General features: G+C 47.6%; 2 protein-coding genes across 5 annotated transcripts; one reads left to right on the top strand and one right to left on the bottom strand.

Moving 5' to 3' along the window:
• Positions 1 to 442: 442 nt before the first annotated feature.
• On the bottom strand, positions 443 to 12,201 carry slc7a2 (solute carrier family 7 member 2). Of its 4 annotated transcripts, none has more exons than XM_055512190.1 (12): positions 12,051 to 12,201; positions 7,299 to 7,676; positions 7,069 to 7,224; positions 6,210 to 6,375; positions 6,002 to 6,138; positions 5,707 to 5,929; positions 4,761 to 4,900; positions 3,208 to 3,310; positions 2,581 to 2,792; positions 2,335 to 2,501; positions 2,138 to 2,246; positions 443 to 2,053 (listed from the first exon to the last, which is right to left on the bottom strand). In XM_055512190.1, the coding sequence occupies exons 1-12, from the start codon at positions 12,199 to 12,201 to the stop codon at positions 1,872 to 1,874; spliced, it is 2,124 nt and encodes a 707-aa protein (XP_055368165.1). In that variant the 3' UTR covers positions 443 to 1,871. The 4 variants fall into 4 exon arrangements, with proteins under 4 accessions (XP_055368165.1, XP_055368166.1, XP_029020777.1 ...); XM_055512191.1 differs by lacking the exon at positions 4,761 to 4,900 and adding an exon at positions 4,406 to 4,542; XM_029164944.3 differs by lacking the exon at positions 12,051 to 12,201 and adding an exon at positions 8,650 to 8,929 and having other exon boundaries at positions 7,299 to 7,679.
• mtmr7a (myotubularin related protein 7a) lies at positions 12,081 to 18,801 on the top strand. Its single transcript, XM_029164947.3, has 14 exons — positions 12,081 to 12,214; positions 12,467 to 12,589; positions 12,732 to 12,900; positions 13,015 to 13,172; positions 13,259 to 13,387; positions 13,821 to 13,955; positions 14,184 to 14,316; positions 15,568 to 15,677; positions 15,889 to 16,014; positions 16,399 to 16,448; positions 16,528 to 16,728; positions 16,933 to 17,067; positions 17,214 to 17,340; positions 17,416 to 18,801. The coding sequence occupies exons 1-14, from the start codon at positions 12,191 to 12,193 to the stop codon at positions 17,749 to 17,751; spliced, it is 1,956 nt and encodes a 651-aa protein (XP_029020780.1). The 5' UTR covers positions 12,081 to 12,190; the 3' UTR covers positions 17,752 to 18,801.
• Positions 18,802 to 19,218: the final 417 nt, after the last annotated feature.

The following is a 19,218-nucleotide window of genomic DNA, read 5'->3' as shown; positions in this document are numbered from 1 at the left end:
TGCTTTTGACACGTGTTGCACGATCAGATGTTAGTCATGTTTCATGTTTCATTACAGGCACAGGTTCTCCTGCTTAAAATCATTACCCTCATTCAAGTTTGTATTTCCAAACTCTAATCTTTTAGTTTAGTACTAAATAAATATGCAGAACTATTTTAAATAAAACTAATTTAAAATGTCAAAAAACACTTGTACTAAAATGTACTAATTTAATATTCATTTACCATTAATATGATTTTGTTGGAGTTTGGTTTAAAAACAAAATGTTTAAGTCTTCTGCAAGATTACTAAAAATTTAAAAACACAGTGTATTTAAAATACAGAAATAGAATTAGGAGTCAAACGCAAGAATTTGGAAATTTGTTTTTGCTCACATGATGGCGCCATCTACAAAAAAAGTGATCAGTTCTCTGGTTTGTATTGTGTTTCATTATAATCTGAGTTTTAGTTTCATTATTCCAATCTTTATTGTTTACTTCACTAGCTTACATAATAAACCATACATTCAGATGTGTGACCAGAAAATGCATTTGCTATGGACATAGTAATGCATCAACACTGTAGATGTGGCTTCACCGTATGACAGGGATATTGTACATGTAAATGTTCAGACCCATCTTTTCCCGCTTGTGAATGGGTTTCACATTTCACATCTTACAGCTTCAGAATCTGACCTATCTATTGAGGGAAAGCACCGTGAACAAAGGTCAAAGGTCACACAGGAAACAAGTTCTGACCGCAATCCAGCTGAGCCTTATAGTTTATAATACAAGTAAAAGCTGGCGGCTCACAGCGGCTTGAAGCAAAACCTGGAAAGAAACACTCACCGCGAGGTGGCAACACAAACCGTTTCTCATTTAATACTTCAACTTGTAATAAATCTGGTTGATAGAAAATCGGTTCATGCTTATATGAAAAACATGTGCCAAGAGGAGGATTAATAAAAAAACTATGGGTACAAAGTGAAGCGTTCCTGCAGTAAACTAGTTTACACTGAGCACTAGATAATAACTGCCAGCTCCCAAAGGCATCAAGAGGAAAATACAGTTGTCATAATCACACACATACACAAACAAAGAGAATAATACTGAGCCATAAGAAAATAATGAACAACTCCACCACAATATCTACACAAACTGTATTTAACATCTACAGTAAAGATTCATACCATCAGTTACATAACATCTTTAGAAGATGTAGATGTTGAGAAACTCACCACAAGCATTTGGCCCAAGTTCAAGTCGCTGACATAAATCAAGACGAGTCTTGACAAGTTAAGAGTCGAAGCAGCTACGTGACACATGAATCTGCATGTGGCAGTTTTACGATACAGTTTCCCATTATGGAATAATTACAGTACACACAAAATGCTTCTAAAATATACTTCAACTAGTCAATCAACCTAATGTAACACTGACAGCTCCCCCTCAAACTAAAACCACGGACAATGCTACTACACATGAGGGACTGGAATCCGACACTAATGGACATTTTATCTGAGTAGCGTGAAGCGAAGGGCTTTACATTAAAACTCACCTGTACAAAAACCTGCTCAAAATGACATCACGTGCTAAAACTACAGTCTAGGATGAAACAGGAAAGCTCCGCACTGACTGTTTCAGTGTTGGCCTAAATGATCGCTCTCCAGTGTGTTACCTGTCCGTTGGTTCCTGCCTCCGCGCTGCCCAACGCGGCCGACAGGACGTGGCCCCGGGCGCTAAGAGAGCGGCCCCCCCTTCCTGCCGCCGCCGCCGCCGCTACAATGCTGACACTGCGCTCACAGTGAAGCTTTATGTACAGGTGCATCAAGGCAGAGCTACTGTGCTTTTATGCATCTGTTGCCTCGGAGTCTGTGAATGCGCCGCCGCCCCTCAGCACCGGCTGGTCTTCTCCGGACAGATGAACTGCTCCTGGTCCTTCGCCGCCGCAGCCACGCCGTCCTGCTTCTCCCGGCCGGTCTCGGGGTTCTCCTTGGTGCCGCTGCCCTTGGCGGGTCCCCGGCGCCGGCGCTCCTCGCTGTGCCAGATGCCGTAGCCGAAGTAGATCAGAAAACCTGAGGGAGTGGAGGAGGAGAGCAGCTCAACTTAAAGGTACCACAACTGGGATTTGTGGTATGTGTGGTAAACAAGGCACTCACCAACAGCCATCCACACAGAGAATCGTACCCAGGTATCGCCACTCAGTTGAACCATTAGGTAAATATTAACAAATATGCTCAAAATGGGCAGAAAAGGCAAAAGTGGGACCTGGAACAGAAACAATTATAAAATTTAGAATCAGGTTTTCTTTGCTGGATACTTGAGAAGTATGTTGAGCTACTGAGCTGCTACACACCATGAAGGAGACCTTTTTGCTGGTCTGTGGCTGCCTGCACACCATGAGGGTGCAGCCAGTGAAGACGAGGAGACACGCACACAGCAACGCCAGGACCCAGGCCTCCAGCGCGAGGACGGCGCCGATGTGGTACGTGGTGAGGTAGCTGACCACACACACCAGCAGCACTGCGGGGCGGGAGAGCACGCGCGTTATCCCGGACCCGCGGCTCCACAGCAAGACGGAGATCGGGCTACAGCGGCTCACCTAGCACGCCGACCGACATGTTGACCACGCTGGAGGAGTGCTCGGAGGGCGCGGCGGGGGGGTGCAGCACCGCCTGCAGGGTGGAGCTCCCGCTCTTCAGCATGTTCAGGTGGGACTCGGACTCAGTCAGGTCCGACTCGCCCTCCTCGGAGGACAGGTAGTCCCTCTCGCCGGCACCTGCGCGCCGCTCCATAGCTCCGTCAGGCTGGTACCTGGAGAAGGTCAAAGGTCAAAGGTCACACAATGTATTTTATTATAGACAAATTCACAGATGTTGCTCTGCTGTTTATGAAATGAAGCCACAAACCACTTATGCTGGAAATTATTTGACTTTACAGTAATAATGACTTTAAAATAACACAGTGGGTCTCTGTTTACTGTGCTGTGGTACAGCATGTCCAAAAAAGCCCATAAAATAAACACCTTTCCCCCTCGAGCAGCTACTACACACAATGAGAGCTTTCACAGCGCTTGCATCATCAGGGTGACGCAACAACATGAGGTTTAGAGGACATTTCACAAACGGGGTAACCGTACCTGTGGGTTTTATAAAAGCTCTTAGAAACCACTGTTCCTACACAAACAAGCTTTTCCTTCTAGACATACTTTTACTATAAATGTACCCACCTGAGAATCAGTACACACACAGCGACTAGGGAGTAGGCCAGCAAGGTTCCGATGGACATCATGTCAACCAGAGCCTTCAGGTCAAACAGGAAAGCCATGATCGCTAGCGGATGAAAGTAAAATAGGATTAGCCCTCTGAAATCACACCTACATCAAGAGGAGCATTACTGATTGCAGGAGCAAACATTCAACACACAAGGAAAAAGCTGTTTAAGATGCACCACCAACAACAACTACGATCAACAAATGCTAATCAAAATTCATGCAGTTATGATTTCACCAATAAAAAAGAAATGTTTCCCTGAGGTAAAAGCTACAACAACCATGTCCACATCAAGTGTCTTTTATATGTGAGATGCACTAGAACGTTCCCTCTGGTTTATCTGATCTTCAAACGTAAAGCAGCTGTATATCATAGGTCAACGTTATGTTAAAATAAAAACAGTGTAGAATAAAACCACGCCCGGTGCCATCAGGTGTTTAGTTCCAGGGGTCACATCCTTCATCGGGTCATGCACCCTGTGCCCCAACACCTGAGAACAGAGAGCTGATATTCTCTAAAGGTCCCACTGTTTATCTTTACTCTTTACATCTTTACATTGCTTTGATGTAAAGAAGTGTGTGTGTGTGTGTGTGTGTGTGTGTGTGTGTGTGTGTGTGTGTGTGTGTGTGTGTGTGTGTGTGTGTGTGTGTGTGTGTGTGTGTGTGTGCTTAGACAATTTCTTCTATTCTTCAGAAATGTTGTCCTCATAAGGCCATGAGTTAATAACTTTAGGCTAATACCATTAAATTAAAAATGCAATAATGCAATAATAACTATTAATGCCTTATTTGCATGTTCAGTATTATATTGTTATAATTTACATTTATTTTGAAGGTGTCATGAATGAATCAAATCAACCTGCTTTTTTCTAGATAACGATTGCTTTAAAATTAATTAAATTACGTGACAATTATAAGTTTTCCTCAGTGACAAAAAATTCTGTTTCACTATTTTAAAGGTGACAAATAGACCTAAAATAAAAATGAATGATAAAAAAAAGCAGTGCGATGCTTTGGTCACATGCGTCTACGAACACCGCCACCACCATCACGTCGAGCATGCAGCCGCCACCACCTGACGATGAAATGTGAATTAAAAAGCCACACGTCCACCGTTACAACCCCATGAGCGGAGGGCCTCGTCTCGGGAGCTTACCCGCGGTGGTACCTGCCGCCATGGTGGCAGCCACAGGCGACTGGCGCTTACTCACTTTGGACATAAATTTGAACAGAATGCCATCTCGCGCCATGGCAAAGAGAATGCGCGGCAGAGGGAACATGGAGCCCAACAGGCTAGGGAGAAGAGGGTTCATAGTTAAAGTCGAGGGCGTTCTGGGAAAGAAAACACAACACCTGCACAACCGTGAAAGAACAACACAACCTCAGCAGGAAGTCACACAGAGTGGCGCCACTCGTGGGGAATTCGAGCAACACTCTGCATCTTTGGCTGCGTCTTTCACAGCTGATTGGTGGAGAAAGATAAGCAGAAGTGACTGGACCCCGGCTCTCACCTGCTACTACACCGGAGCTCATAGTGGCAATAAGTGGGGTCTTCGTCTTAGGATTGATTCGGGCTAAGGCTTTGAAAAGCACCCCATCCTCTGCCATAGCATAGATTACACGAGGCATAGGGAAAATGGAGCCCAGCAGACTGCATGAGACAGCAGAGACATGCAAGACCAACACATTAGTCAGGAGCCTCAATTACAAATACAGAAACACACACACACACACACACACACACACACACACACACACACACACACACACACACACGCACACACACACACACACACACACGCACACACACACACACACACACACACACACGCACACACACACGCACACACACACACTTCAAAGCACAAGAGCATGATTCCATTGAGTCACTGTCTTTCTTTCCTGTTGGCAACTTTCTCAAAGTTTGACTCTTTTTCATCTTTCATTGATTCACATCAACTCAACAACAGAGGCCCAACTTGCCTCTGGGTGGAGAGAGACGGCAACATGCAACAGGCACCTCCACCTCTGCAAAATGTAACTGATCTGAGTCTTATGCAGATCATGACATACTGTAGTTTAGTGAATGACACCAACCAAGAAGCGTTGATGGTAAAAGTCAAAATGAATGTTTGATGAATGTTTGGAAAATGCAAGCAGGAAAGAAAGACTAGAACACAGTTTAGACAAACATCCCCAAATTCTTTACACTGGCTTAATTAAGGCGTGTATTATCACAGTAAGTCATGCATTTGTCTCAGGAAAGTGAATTAAACCCTGCAGAGCCCCTGCACCCGTTAAGCAACAGCAATCAATCCAGTAACAAGACGGAGATACTGTCACAGCGTGGACCAGATCTCATCCACCATTATCAACATCAGTTTACTAAGTCTGAAGTAAATGGAAATGACAATGAACTCAATACATGAATAGAATGAAGCTGCATCCAGTGGTTACCTGGTGGAGAGCGCACACAGTGACCCCACAGCAACCACATATTTGGCAGGACCCCAGCCCACATACTCGAAGGCCATGGGCAGGGGGCTCTTCTCATCCAGCAGGTAGTAGGGCATCATCAGCGTGAGCGCAGCGGACACGCCGAAGTAGGCCAGGAAGCACACGGTCAGCGACACCACGATGCCGATGGGAATGGCTCTCTGAGGGTTCTTCACCTCCTCGCCTGTCACACGCAGGCCTTCTGTTACATTTCACACAATAAACGGGCCAAAAGCCCAATTCACCGAAGACTCGCCTGTTGTTGCGATGCAGTCAAATCCGACGAAGGCGTAGAAGCACGTGGCGGCTCCAGCTAAGGTCCCGCTGAAGCCGTACGGCATGAACCCCCCGGCGCCGTAGTCGCTGCTCACGTTGGCCGTCACCGACAGGTTCCTGAAGGGGATCAGACCTCATATGAGCCTCATATGAGCGCAGCCGGGCCTGAGCTCAGGCAGCGCCGTTACCTCGTCACTATGGTGACGTTAACCAGGGACTCCTCCGTTATCTTCCAGTTGTGCGTGTCCCCTTTGACGAAGCCGGAGATGATGACGAACAGGAGGACGAGCACGTTGACCGACGTGAAGACTTTGTTGACCCAGGCGGACTCTTTCACACCGAACGACAGGAGCCCTGAGTGAGCACAAACACAGCAGGGCTCAGGACAAACACAGCCTATTCAGGGACCACTACGTCTGTAAAACTGTGATTTCAATACAAAGTATACCTGTAAATAGAAAGAAGTGCACCAAACTCCCACAAAAACAGGAGCTGTTTTCCTTTAAATTAGGTTTTAATTAACGGATAACGTGATTCTTAATCGAGCGAACAGTGGCACTGTTCTGACCTAATGTAACACCATAATTAGGTTGGCACACGGATAAACCCACATGTTTTCGGCTTCGGCGTGACCAATCGACTAAGATGCAACAGGACCAAAACATGTCCAGGCAGTAGAGGAAACCAATAATCTATAATGAACGACCACTGTATCGCTGCCCTGTGGCCGTGAGGACTCGTCTTGGTCGGCTCCCAGCTGTACTTTGTGTGACTGTGGGAAGTCACGGCAAGACCAGAGGGAGGATTGGGGACTTTTTAATGTTGAAAGGGGGTGAATATGGGCTCCCAGTGGTCTAGCAAAACTCTGGCCCCCAGGGTGCCTGTGTGCCCTGCCCCTTTAATCACTTATAAAATGCATCCTGCTATTTCTCTGCTGGACCGTGCAGCTGCGGCTTAGAAATGTTGGAGCCGCACCAATCCCAATTTCCTTTCTTGCTCTCCAGGCTCACGCTACCATGGATTTTATGAGCTTTATTTGTGCCTTACCAGAGAGCAGCAGGATGAGGCAGACAGCAAAGAAGTCCGGATACTGGGCCAAACCGGGGGAGTTCATGCTGAAGTACGTTTTACAGAAGACCTCGATGTGGCCGCCTATCATTTCGTCAAAGGTGCCGCTCCAGGCTCTGGCAACCGACGACGTACCTGCGAGGATGCCAAAGGTCAAAAGGTCAAGAGTGGGCTTTTCGCAGTTGAACGGTACACTTACAGTGACCTACCGATCACGTAGGAGAGGATGAGGTTCCAACCGGTGATGAAGGCCCATATCTCCCCCACAGTCACATAACTGTACAGGTAGGCGGAGCCTGTCTTGGGCACGCGGGCGCCAAACTCGGCGTAACACAGGCCCGCCATGACGGAGGCCAGGGCAGCGATGAGGAAGGAGATGACGATGCTGGGGCCCGAGTCGCCCTTGGCCACCTCGCCGGCGAGGACGTAGACGCCGGCCCCCAGGGTGCTGCCCACTCCCAGAGCGATGAGGTCCACGGTCCCCAGGCAGCGGCACAGCTTGGAGTCCTCCAGGCTGCTCAGGTCTACCACCTTCCTGCGCACCAGGGAGCGGCCGAACGACAGAACCTGCTCCAGCATGTCGACACCTGCTGGTGGCGGGGGGAGCGGAGAGGAGGCAAGAATCCCGCTCAGTCCGTGTAGTTCGTCTAATCACTACACTGATTAGCGGAACTTCAAAATCAACCAGCAGGACCTTCGAGCGACGTCGAGCGCAATTCCAACCACTTTGCATTTTCAACAGCTGACGTCGAGCGCAAATTCCAACCACTTTGCATTTTCAACAGCTCGCGCGGCGTGTTCTCACGATGAATGCCCAAAAGCCAGTTGCATAACACGCAAAGAGGTGGGTTAGAGCTGCTGAGGGGAGCGTTGCCTCCACGAACTCTCATATATGTTTTAGGAACGCAGCCAAATGCTATAGAATGGGAAAAGCTGCTGCCGTACGTCCCTCACTTCAAATCCATTGTTTGGGAATTATGGTGCAGAGCCAAGTGCTCAAAGGGCTGCATTCATAAGAGGTCCATGAATGCACCAATATCCTACAATACAGACAGTACAGCAGCTTTTACCAATTAAACAGAGGGGAGACCCTTTGTGTTCATTGTCTTGTGCCTAAGTTGTCTCTTTTCATTTGCGAGATGGCTGAGGAAGCTGCCCATAAATACATGAATACACCATCATAATAGGAGCCAAATAAGCCAAACCCTTCAGCGAGTAGCTGGAAGTTACCACTCCTTCCATGAACCTGAATGTACACTGACGACCGTCCAGACAGGCCGATCTGAGAGAGAAAGGGGACCTTCGCATGTGACAGCTCATTAGCATCACAACACGGAGCATGTTACAGAAGACAGTGGAAGGAAAAGCAGAGATCACAGAGGCTTGAATGTGATTTTGATCAGTTGTGACAGGTGAGCAGGACAAACTACAGTCGCACAGCGTGGAGCCAATATCTGAACCTGCACGAGCGCAGGAGGAGGAGAGCAGCTCCCGCGATGTCACATGAATTACCCTGAGTTCATGGACAACTACTGCAGCAAACGGGACACGTGCACCTACCTGTTAGAACGACGGCGTGAATGTGACGGGCCTGAAATCAAAGGGCAGAGCGGTCGGCGTGTGCTCGGGGGGATCGGCGGCGCAGGAAGCACAGGTCAGAAGTCAGATCGCATCTAATGAACCCAGCAACTGCAGCCTCGGAGCCGCTCCGGCACTAGTTCCCTCCGCTGGCATGTGCGGCTGCAGAGCCGTGTTGTTGCTCCTCCCCTCTCCGGCCCCAGCGCTCCTCCATAGGCTCTCCCCTCGCCTTGCCCCTCGACTCAACCCCCAGTCCCACCGCAGCCAAGGGAGTGACGTCCCATGGGAGGGGAGGAGAGGACCCCGTGGAATTAGGGTGGGGAGGTAGGGGGGGGGGGGGGTCTCTTAATGGCTACAGTTTTGGGGAATATTCGTCTGAAGCCACAAGCTCCTAACTTTGATTCCCACAGAGGAATAAGGAATTGGGAGTCTAAATGTTTGATTTCTACCACACACTCAGCTCAGATAGGTCCCACTCCAGCTGCCCAGACGCTACCTGGCTGCTGATAAATGGTTAGGCAACTGGCATTGACAAACACTGAGGCGGACTCGTGTGTTTACCTAGCGCAGCCCTCAGGAGCGCTGCTAAAAGCATGGGTGCTGATTGGTCAATGAAGGGTGGACGAGCTGCACTCGTGGGGGGTTAAGTCCTCCTAATGGAAAGCCGGTATTGCTCAATGTTCCCTGAGCTATTGAACCCGTGGGCATTGCAAAATCGATAGCAGAGCTCGCTTCAGCGCACAACCAGCCGCCTGGCACCTCCACACACACTTCAGCTACTCTGAGCTCTCGTGGGGGGGGGGAGCGGAGACTTTTCCCCCAAAGTCTGCCTGCAAATCAGAGCGGAGGCTGAGTTCGCAGGGAGCAGGGACTCTGCCAGGACCAGCTCAAACCAGCTTCAGGCCTCAGTGGGAAGGTGGCAGCTGGCTCCTAGAGACTCCATGCAACCAGACAGACTGGACAGCATGATTTCTCTCAGTTTGTCCGTCCAGCCAAGCAGACAAACACCATGGCTGACGGCCCACCAGACCCTGGCCGAGGGGGCCGCTCACATGACCCGCATGCTGATGAGAAGGCGAAGGCTTTTCTCTGCGCTGGAGCCGAGCGGGGACTGTTTGTCTTTAAATACAAAAGCCTGTCGTACGTCGGCTGCAACAAATGTCACGGCCTCCATCAAATGAAAGTCGTATTTTGTAAGAAAATGTCGTACGACTTGCTTGGTGCTAACGTCAAAACATCCTCCTGCCTCCAGCGAATGCTCCACGAGCATTCGCTTTAGGAATGGACACCAAGTGTCTTCACATGCACATGCGGACCGTCCCTGTAACCATGGAAAGCGCGGAGAGAAGTCACCGGCTCACCCTATTTCACTGTTGACCTGCGCTAATTGTGTGAAGCCGATTGAATGCGTTCGCCCTCCGACGGCTGAGTGACCGAGCCTCGGAGACGTGCACATGGATGTGGTCAACAGGCTGAGTGGTGTTTGCCTTGCGCACGGCGGGACCGCTCGCTCCAGTTAACACTGGTGTCACCGGGAAATGTTGGAGTGAACAATTACTGATAAAGGAGGCAACAGCTGCAAGAAGAGTCCAGGCAGCAAGACTGTCTGCATGTAAGACAACACAAGAGTTAACTGGATGTAACATATGATTCGAAACCTCAGGCAATAGCCAACAAGTGCATCCAGTTCCTCTTATGAATAGAGAAGAAATAATATCGCCATGTTACATTAAGACGCTAGCAGCTAAGTACAGAAATTCCACATATATTTCATCTATTTCACTGGAAGGCTTGAAAGTCAAGTATAAACATAAGTTCAAAATGTGTTCAGATATGAGCCACGGTTTTAAACCTTCCTCATATTACATTTTGAGAAGAGTCTGGGGCTGCAGCCTGAAGACATTGGCTGCTCGTAATGCTCTTTTTATTATGTAGGAGGATGAGTATTAGCCACAGATGTTTTAATTGCCATCAGAGGCCTCCTTCCCCTGCTCTGTCTAAAGGGTGTGTATTTAGCTACTTGGAGCTACTTGGTCTGAATGCATACATTTAAAACAAAGGTTGTGGGTTTTCAAGGTTTAAACACGGAACTGCCACGACGTTTGGATGTGGGTCACACACTATACAACTTGATTTCAACACATCTGGCAAACGCACCAGATTCATCCATGTCCAAGAATGCCTTGGCCTGGGTGTTAATTGTGGTCTCTGAATATCCGTCAAGATGCTCTGACTCTTCCAAACGAGAATTCCACATCTTTTCTATGAGGTAATTTATCCTGTCAGACATTTACGAGGAATTAAATATATGGAACTGCTCATGATAGCAGATACATTCAAGCATAACAGGTAGGTTATTGTCATACCTGAAAAGAATTAGGGCAAGGGCTCTGACCTGCGTACTGTGTTTATCATTAGTTACTATGAGCAATTTTTACAATGTATTGCCAACATTTTGTCTTTAAACATTCAAGACTCTAAATTGTAAAATAACCCACATGGGGTCCGGTTTGTTTTATAGCCAGCGCTTGGGCTTTGCATATAATTTTTGGCTCAATTATTTACGTTTTGCAGTAAATCTCATTGTAAGACTTCACTTCAGCAAAAAGAGTAGGAAGCTTTCTTTTTTATAAAGTCCTTCCAGCTGTCTGACACCCACACATTTACTTTCACTCAGTAAACATCTTCTCCACCTGTTACAGCACAACATCCTTATTTATCATTCATGAAAGAACATCTTCAATAAGCTCATTACCATCAATAGTTCACCCAGTGTGAACTTCTAAACCTCTGACCAGTCAGAATAAGTGAAAACACATGTACAGCTGAGAAGGCGGCTTTGGTCTTTGCTGTTTCCCTGCAGGATACATTAAAGTCTGTGGCTGCTTCAGGGATGTTCACAGGCCAAAGGCATTTTAATAAACTCATTTCTGTTATTGTTGTGTTTCTCTGCTCGTAAAAGTTCTCGCAAATAGGTCTAATCTTTATATTGACTGAAATCTAAAATTTTCAGCTTTGCTATAAAATCAATTATAGGGACTCTTTTTCTTTTTAGGAAAGCGAACTTGAGCTTTTTCCTGAATCGTATACATGTAAAATCTGTAGTCGTGCAAACTGGGGCTTTAGAAATTTGGCCTGAAACACCTTGAACACAGGTTCAGCTTCTGTCCTTCCTGCGTCACCCTGTTTTCTCTTAGATTAAACTTCATCATTATTGGCTCCGTTTTAAGTGTTTTTGTTAGCCAACAGCCAATATCCACGTCTATTTGCTTAGGCCAAACCAATGTGTAATGTCTCCCGCTGGCCGGCGCGCAGACCCAGCGGGCTTTAGGACCCTGCGGTGCAGCCAGCTGAAGCAGGCGCAGCGTTACAGCCGGGTTCACCTGGACGCTGCTGGCGGTCGCTCTGTAGCGCACGAGCCCTTCGAATCGGACGCAGCCTCGGTGCGGCGCCGCTGTGCAGATGTTGCGCCGTCAGCGGCGTTAGTTGTGCGGTGAAGCTGCGGCTCGTCTCTAAGCTGCGGATGGAGCACATCCGACTACCAAAGGTAACCGCGGATCCGCCTGCTGCGCCCCCCCCCCCACACGCGCCACAACGCACACGGCCGCGTGAGCGCGCAATGGACGCTGCGTGATAAACACATAAACCTTACGGGCTGCGCTTGAAAGGCCGCTGCGCCAGCTGTGGCGCGATTGTGCGTCGGTGCCATAAGAACACACGTGTGCGGCCGCGCCACGTAAAAGGTCGCTCGTGGGCTGACGATGAGGATGAGTGTGTGATCGTGTTCTCCCTCCTCCAGGTGGACAACGTCCGGCTGCTCGACAGAGTGTCTGCCAGGAGGAGCAGGGTGGGCACCCTGTACCTGACGGCCACGCACAGCATCTTCGTAGAGAGCGAGGCCGACGTGCGCAATGAAACATGGGTAGGCGTCACCTGGACGGAGCAGGCGCTGCGGTCACGTGATCAGCAGGAGGACACCCTTTCTTGTCGGGTTCGTCTCATTCCGTTCCTCCTGTTGCGCGTGCGTGCTTGGTGAACGTGTCGGCCTTGCGTGTCCCCTTCAGGTGCTCCACAGTCTGGTGTGCGGTGTGGACAAACCAGCTGCTGCTGCTGCAGCCTCAGGATTCCCTCTGCTCCTTCACTGCAAGAACTTCCAGGTCCTTCAGTTCGTCATTCCCGGAGAGCGGGAATGTCAGGACGTCCAGCTGTCCCTGCAGCGTCTCTCCCAGCCAGGTAGGCTGGATTATGGTCTGCTGAAGGTTATCCCAGCAGTGCCTGTCACATGTTATATATAGTAAAGGTCTCAGATAATGGAATTAAGCTGAACACTTGTTTTGCATTTGGCAGAGAGTTACACAGAGCTGTACTGCTTCTCCTACAAGCCTAACGTCGACGGGGACGGGAGGCGGAAGGAGTGGGACTTCCTGGACCTCAGGGCCGACTACAGCAGAATGGGGCTGCCGAACTCTCTGTGGAAACTGTCCCCTGTCAACAGACACTATAAGGTCAGTGAGCCGACCTGTGCGGCCTGCGGGGCTCAGCAGCCTAATATGGACAGTTCCTTTAGGCTTTTGTTATGCTGCATCCAAAGGTGAGCGACACTTACCCTGCTGACCTTTTGGTCCCCGAGTCAGCCACGCCTCCAGTCATAGTGGGGAGCTCCAAGTTCAGGAGCAGAGGCCGATTTCCTACTCTGGCGTACTACTCCAAAGAAAACCACGTGAGTGGACTGTCTGCATTTTATCTCCTCATTTTCTGCATTATAACCTAAATATAAGTGGAATGACACAACACTGTAGAGGAACAGAATGAAACATCATATGCACCAATTGCTCACAAATCAGAAACATTAATGTGTTCTTTACTCCTCCACTGGCCAAGTAGAGTGTTTTATGAATGTGAGGTCAGCTTCCCAGGGTTGACGGTCCAGTTTGTGGAGCTCGGTTGGTACAAAGGGGCTCCCATCTGGTTCACGAGCCAGAGAGGAGAGTCACAAAGCAGTCCTTCCCTTGTGGCCTTTAAACGGGAATATTTGAAATTGTGTTGTTGAAGAAGAAAAATACTTTATATGACAAACCAGACATCCTCACATTAGATTTATTTGTTCTAAATGTCCCACCAAGCCGCCTGAGCGCCTCTCTGCTTCCTCCCAGGCTGCCATCTGCCGAAGCAGCCAGCCACTGTCAGGTTTCAGCGCTCGCTGCCTGGAGGACGAACAGATGCTGGAGGCCATCCTTAGGTCCAATCCCCGCAGCGACTTCATGTATGTGGTGGACACCAGGCCCAAGGTGAGCCCTTTGAGCGCGGGTAACGCAACGTGAAAATAAGTTGTACTGTAGTGGGCTGTGTGTTCAGGTGGACGTCATGTGCCCTGCTGTGTTTACAGCTGGATGTGCTCACGGCTAACAAGTATGATCAATATGATGCTACAGACATTTGTGTTGAATCCGGAAAAACGTTTGTATAATTTTGGCCTTGGAAAATTGTACTAAACGGTTAATTGTACGTCTTTGCAGCTGAATGCCATCGCGAATCGAGCTGCAGGCAAAGGTTACGAAAACGAGGACAATTATTCCAACATTAAATTCCAGTTCATCGGCATAGAGAACATCCATGTGATGAGAAACAGCCAACAGAAAATGCTGGAAGGTAATTATCGTTCCCCACAGTGTCAAATGCTTCAGCACAGCGGCGTTTGTGAAACGAAGTGTCAGTCTTCTTGCTGTAGCATTAAATCCTCAGCTTCTTCACGTCAGGACCTCACGTTACCCCTGTGGCTTCGCGCCGACTGGACCCGGCTGCAATGAGGCCTCAGAACGGTCCACGGGAGGATTTCTGGGTATTGTGCAGGGGTGCTCCTAGGAAGACTTTGAATCCATCTGGAGTTTATTTCTGAGCTATTTTGGTTTCCTGGAGTGGACAGTCCGGGATATTATTCCCCAGAGAGAGAGCGAGGGCGTGAGAATGATGTGATTTCAAGTCTGAAAAGTTAGAGCTTTTCTGAGTTGTGATAACTCTTTGCCCCCTGGCAGCACAAGGGAAGTCTTTAAATGCTAGGGACACTTCAGAGCCAACCAACTCTCTCTCTCTCTCACTCACTCACTCACTCACTCACTCACTCACTCACTCACTCACTCACTCACTCACTCACTCACTCGACCCAATTGCATGCTACAGTAAGATTTAGAGGACCCCCTGCTGGGCAGCATTAGCTGAAGCCTTTCTTCTAAAGGGAAGCACGGGCTAGTAAGTGAAGGCTGAATGAACCCGTTCACCTGCTTCCTCTCCGTCAGTGGCCATAGAGCATACAGGTCTGCAAAACCACCCTGTCCCCTCTGTCAACACCTTTATCTGCAGGTGTTATGAGCATTAATGTGATAAGTTGTCCTCAGCAAATGGTGAACCCTGACAGTGGACAAAATAAATGACAAGATAAACAGTACAGAGGGCCAATGCTACAGAAATAGATCTTTCATGAATTCTCTGCCTTGGGATGTGGCTTTGTGTTATCATCATATTTTTGAATACACTTTATAAAACACTGGCATACAGTCATGCTAGCAGCTCAGTGAGTCTATGGTTAAACATGGTTAGCTTCTCTTCTGCCTCTAGTTTTAGGGTCTAAATCAAAGTGATGGGCTGTCTGACAGAGTGGCATTTCCATCCCTACAGTCATGTCTGGTGTGACTAAAAGGCCTAATTGGGGTCTAAACGAACAATCACATGAGATGCACGAGAAGAGTTTGAAAAAAATGTGACCCATATTTTCCGATGTCATGTGCTAACTCCCTCAGTAATCCGTTGCCATGCATCCTATTGGCGATGCCAAAGCAGTTTCATAAAGTACAATAAGGTATGCGCATGTTTCCTGCCGCTGAGCCAGCTGTGTTGTGGTTACAGTGTGCGAGCTGCGCTCCCCCTCCATGTCCAGCTTCCTGGAGGGCCTGGAAGGCTCAGGCTGGCTCAGGCACATCAAAGCTGTTCTGGATGCAGGCATCTTCATCGCCAAGGTCAGTCTGGAGGTTAATCCCCGCTGTCTGACTCACCACTGCAGCAGGCATGGGTCGTATCCTGAGTGTCTGTATGTGGTGCAGATATTGTCTGTGTTGAGTCAATAAATATCTCACTGACATTAGTGAAATAAGTTATTTACAATAAATTACGAGTTTCGTGTATATATAAAATTCTCTTACTACTGTGTGCGCGTGCGTGTGTGTGTAGGCTGTTGCAGAGGAGGGTGTCAGTGTCCTGGTTCACTGTTCCGATGGTTGGGACAGGACTGCTCAAGTGTGTTCAATGGCCTGTGTGCTGCTGGATCCCTACTACAGGACCCTCCGAGGACTAATGGTAGATACTGACGTCATGTTCCTATATTTTGGTTTTACAGGGTAGGAATATCTCTCTGCAGTGACACTGTTGATGGTTGTATTCTGAGACAGTCATCCACTGTGGGCCCATGAGGTCTCTGTCTTCCTCCAGAAGGATTTACTCAGTCCAACAAGAGTTACTGTTGGAGAACAAATATAGCACAGCGATAAACTTTTGGGAATTGCCTCCAAAGTTAGAGGGAATTGACCTGACACAGAGGGTGAAGAGGCTCAGTCGCCCCGTGGGGGTTGACTATGCTCCATGTCTGAACCTTTAATCATGACATATTGGAATCCAGCTTGTGCATAAGCTAAAGTTTTCTCTTTGTGGAGAGGACACTGATGTGTTTTTTTCTACACTCAGGTTCTCATTGAGAAAGACTGGATCTCGTTTGGGCACAAGTTCTCCCACAGGTTTGTCAGCGAGTCATTCGTTTTTACGGTAGAATCGGTTTTAGATTAGTTTTAACCTATTTTGACCTTTTTCCTCCAGATGTAACCACCTGGCCGGAGATCCCAAAGAGGTGTCTCCCATCATTGATCAGTTCCTGGAGGGCGTGTGGCAGCTAATGGAACAGTTCCCCTGTGCCTTTGAGTTCAACGAGAGGTTCCTCATCACAATTCACAGCCACATCTACTCCTGTCAGTATGGCAACTTCATTGGCAACAACCAGCGAGAGAGGGCGGAGCTAAGGTGAGTTATGATGTTGACCTACAGCCACCGTTAGTGACCTTGGCTTTGAGTAAGGAAGCGTGACTGCTGTGATACCCAGTTGTATTTTACTTACTAGGTTTGAACAATTAGAATTAGAATTAGAAATATAAATAGAAACTATACTTAAATTAGTGTCTTTCAACAACAAATGATGTGTTTGATCTCTGCTTGACATTTGTTTAGAGTGCGTGAGCGGACTCATTCTCTGTGGAGTTATCTGTGGACAAACCGTGGAGACTACATCAACCCTCTGTACAGACCGGACCACAGCCAGACTCAGGGGCTCCTCCGGCCGTCTACTGCCCCCTACTGTTTTAAGTAGGTCTTTACGGCCAGCAGCTAGAACAATGTAATCTGAAACGTGTGCATACTAGAAACGCAGTTCTCGGTTGTTTGAAAACTAGTAAAAAAGCATGAGTCGTAATGATAATTTTGCAGATAGGCTTCCCTTCTTATCTGCATAGGTTTTGGAAAGGACTCTACAACCGTTTTGACCGAGGTATGCACCCTCGACAGTCTGTGGAGGATTACCTGAGGGCCATCCAAGAGGAGACGGAGCAGCTGGAAGAGCAGCTGGCTTCACACAAACAGGTAGGACATCCATGGAGATCCATACTGCACCTGTACTGCAGCGCTTAAGCCTGACTACTCTTAAATTTCTAAAAGAAAATTGCTGAGCTGGAACAGGGGTGGAGTGTACACCAGAAAGCCACCACCATGGATAAGAGCCCCACAGCGTGGGCTCTCAGTAGGGACCTCAGCCTGGCCAACACCCCCCAGGACTACACTGGGTGCTTCATCACCAGCAGCCCCTGTCAGCCCAAAGCTTCAGACAGAGGCCTGATTCTCCCGCCTCAAGACTTGACTCAAACAGCTGAACCCGCCCTGTCCAACGGCAGCGACCAGGAGTCGGGGATCGCAGACCTGAGCTGCCGGTCGCCTCTTAGCGAGGACAGCACCAAGGATCCAGACTCGTACGAGGCTGTGTACTCCGCTGCCTGAGCAGCTTATGAACCACTGAACAAACACTACCTTCACTTTCACCAAATAAGATGGTTATTGGTTTGCCAGTGATAAGTCAGAGTTTGACTGCTGAATTGGTGGACTCTCCTTCTTGCCATACCAATAATAGTTGTTTACTGAAGGTGACCACATTTCAATAATGGAAATGATTTTAACTTTATAAAAGGTAACAGAAAGGCCCACCCACATGTACAATGTGAGGGTTAACCTCAAGCATATATACAGTAGCTATAGATGTTTACAAGACACGCTGTTAATGCATGGTGCTACAGTAAGTGGTGTTGGACTATTTTAGAAAATGTTTTGGTGATTTGGCGTATCACTATTTTTTAAGCTACCGCACCTTATGGTCACTGTGACTCGCAGGCTGTGTAATGCATAGGGCTTCAGTGTAGCGTGAATGAGGAGCAGAGATCCTGGTCACTTTGTTGAAATGACAATGTAGCAGTGACCCTGGAAAACAATAACGTCTGTACTATACTCAACTGTGGTTGGTGTCTTCACCACCAGCCAGTCATTAGTCCATCTGTCTATTTCATGAGATTTCACACGATACTGACAAAACAATTTACAATGTCGCTACAGTACGTTTTTGCAACCAGATGTGATGTGACCAAATGTACATTTCTACCAAAGGCAGCGAAGGTAATGCCATGACAACTGATCCAACGCAGGAAAGCATCAGAACACAAATCTGCTACTTGACTCAGCAGAATCCGAGCCTGAACACTGAGCTATTTGAAATATTTGTGCCATCTATAATGTAACATTAAATGTAGCTTCTATACTGGTTTACTTTTATTGGTACTTCATTGTAGCTACACTCAAATACTGCAAATGAGCAACACGGACAAGCATGTGAAGATATTTTTGTATTTATTTGGTTGACTACTGTAATCTTGCTTTAAAGATTGCAGTAGTGCATGTTGTTTTTATGTGTATGATGAATTCTCACCATGTGTAAATGAGAGAACTTGTATGTTTGCTGCATTTGTTCAGCTGGAATATAAACAAACTGTCACCCAGTCATCCAAGTCAATTGTGTCTTTTTTTCCAAGTGAAATAAATACATTTGTTGTCAGGAATATGTCTCTAGTCCAATTGTGGTATTTCAGGTAGTTTTGATATTTTGCTTAGGGTTGTGAATAATTTATTGTTTTCAAAATGGTAGTTTTTAATCTAATCTACAACGTAAAATGGAGGAGGTGGGAGACGTGGCTCCTTGTTGAGACTATTACAGCTATTATTCTTTCTTTCTCCCTTCCTGGGGAAGGTAACAGTGTCAAAGATTTGCCTGACAGATTTGGTTTTGTAGATCTTTCCAGTCTGGTGAACATCAACAACTCTGACGTTTTCAGAAATCCCCTTGATGCAAATCACGACATGCTTCCATAAATGTGTGTGGTAAAGATCAGACACTGATATAAAAGACAGAGATTTTGTGTT

The sequence above is a fragment of the Betta splendens genome, chromosome 10 (assembly GCF_900634795.4).
Source record: "Betta splendens chromosome 10, fBetSpl5.4, whole genome shotgun sequence".
Taxonomy (NCBI): domain Eukaryota; kingdom Metazoa; phylum Chordata; class Actinopteri; order Anabantiformes; family Osphronemidae; genus Betta; species Betta splendens.
Note: the sequence above shows the minus strand (reverse complement) of the source record. Positions and strands in the feature narration are given on the sequence as shown.

What these genes read in the sequence shown, in the direction of transcription:
- mtmr7a (XM_029164947.3), top strand. Translation starts at nt 12,191, where the DNA reads ATGGAGCACATCCGACTACCAAAG. An exon ending in CAGGCATCTTCATCGCCAAG is followed by an intron (nt 15,678 to 15,888) that starts GTCAGTCTGGAG and finishes GTGTGTGTGTAG; the next exon opens with GCTGTTGCAGAGGAGGGTGT. An exon ending in AGCTGGCTTCACACAAACAG is followed by an intron (nt 17,341 to 17,415) that starts GTAGGACATCCA and finishes AATTTCTAAAAG; the next exon opens with AAAATTGCTGAGCTGGAACA.
- slc7a2 (XM_055512190.1), bottom strand. Translation starts at nt 12,201, where the DNA reads ATGTGCTCCATCCGCAGCTTAGAGACGAGCCGCAGCTTCACCGCACAA. An exon ending in CCTCATCCTGCTGCTCTCTG is followed by an intron (nt 6,376 to 7,068) that starts GTAAGGCACAAA and finishes GTGCTCACTCAG; the next exon opens with GGCTCCTGTCGTTCGGTGTG. An exon ending in CTCTGTGTGGATGGCTGTTG is followed by an intron (nt 2,054 to 2,137) that starts GTGAGTGCCTTG and finishes CCACTCCCTCAG; the next exon opens with GTTTTCTGATCTACTTCGGC.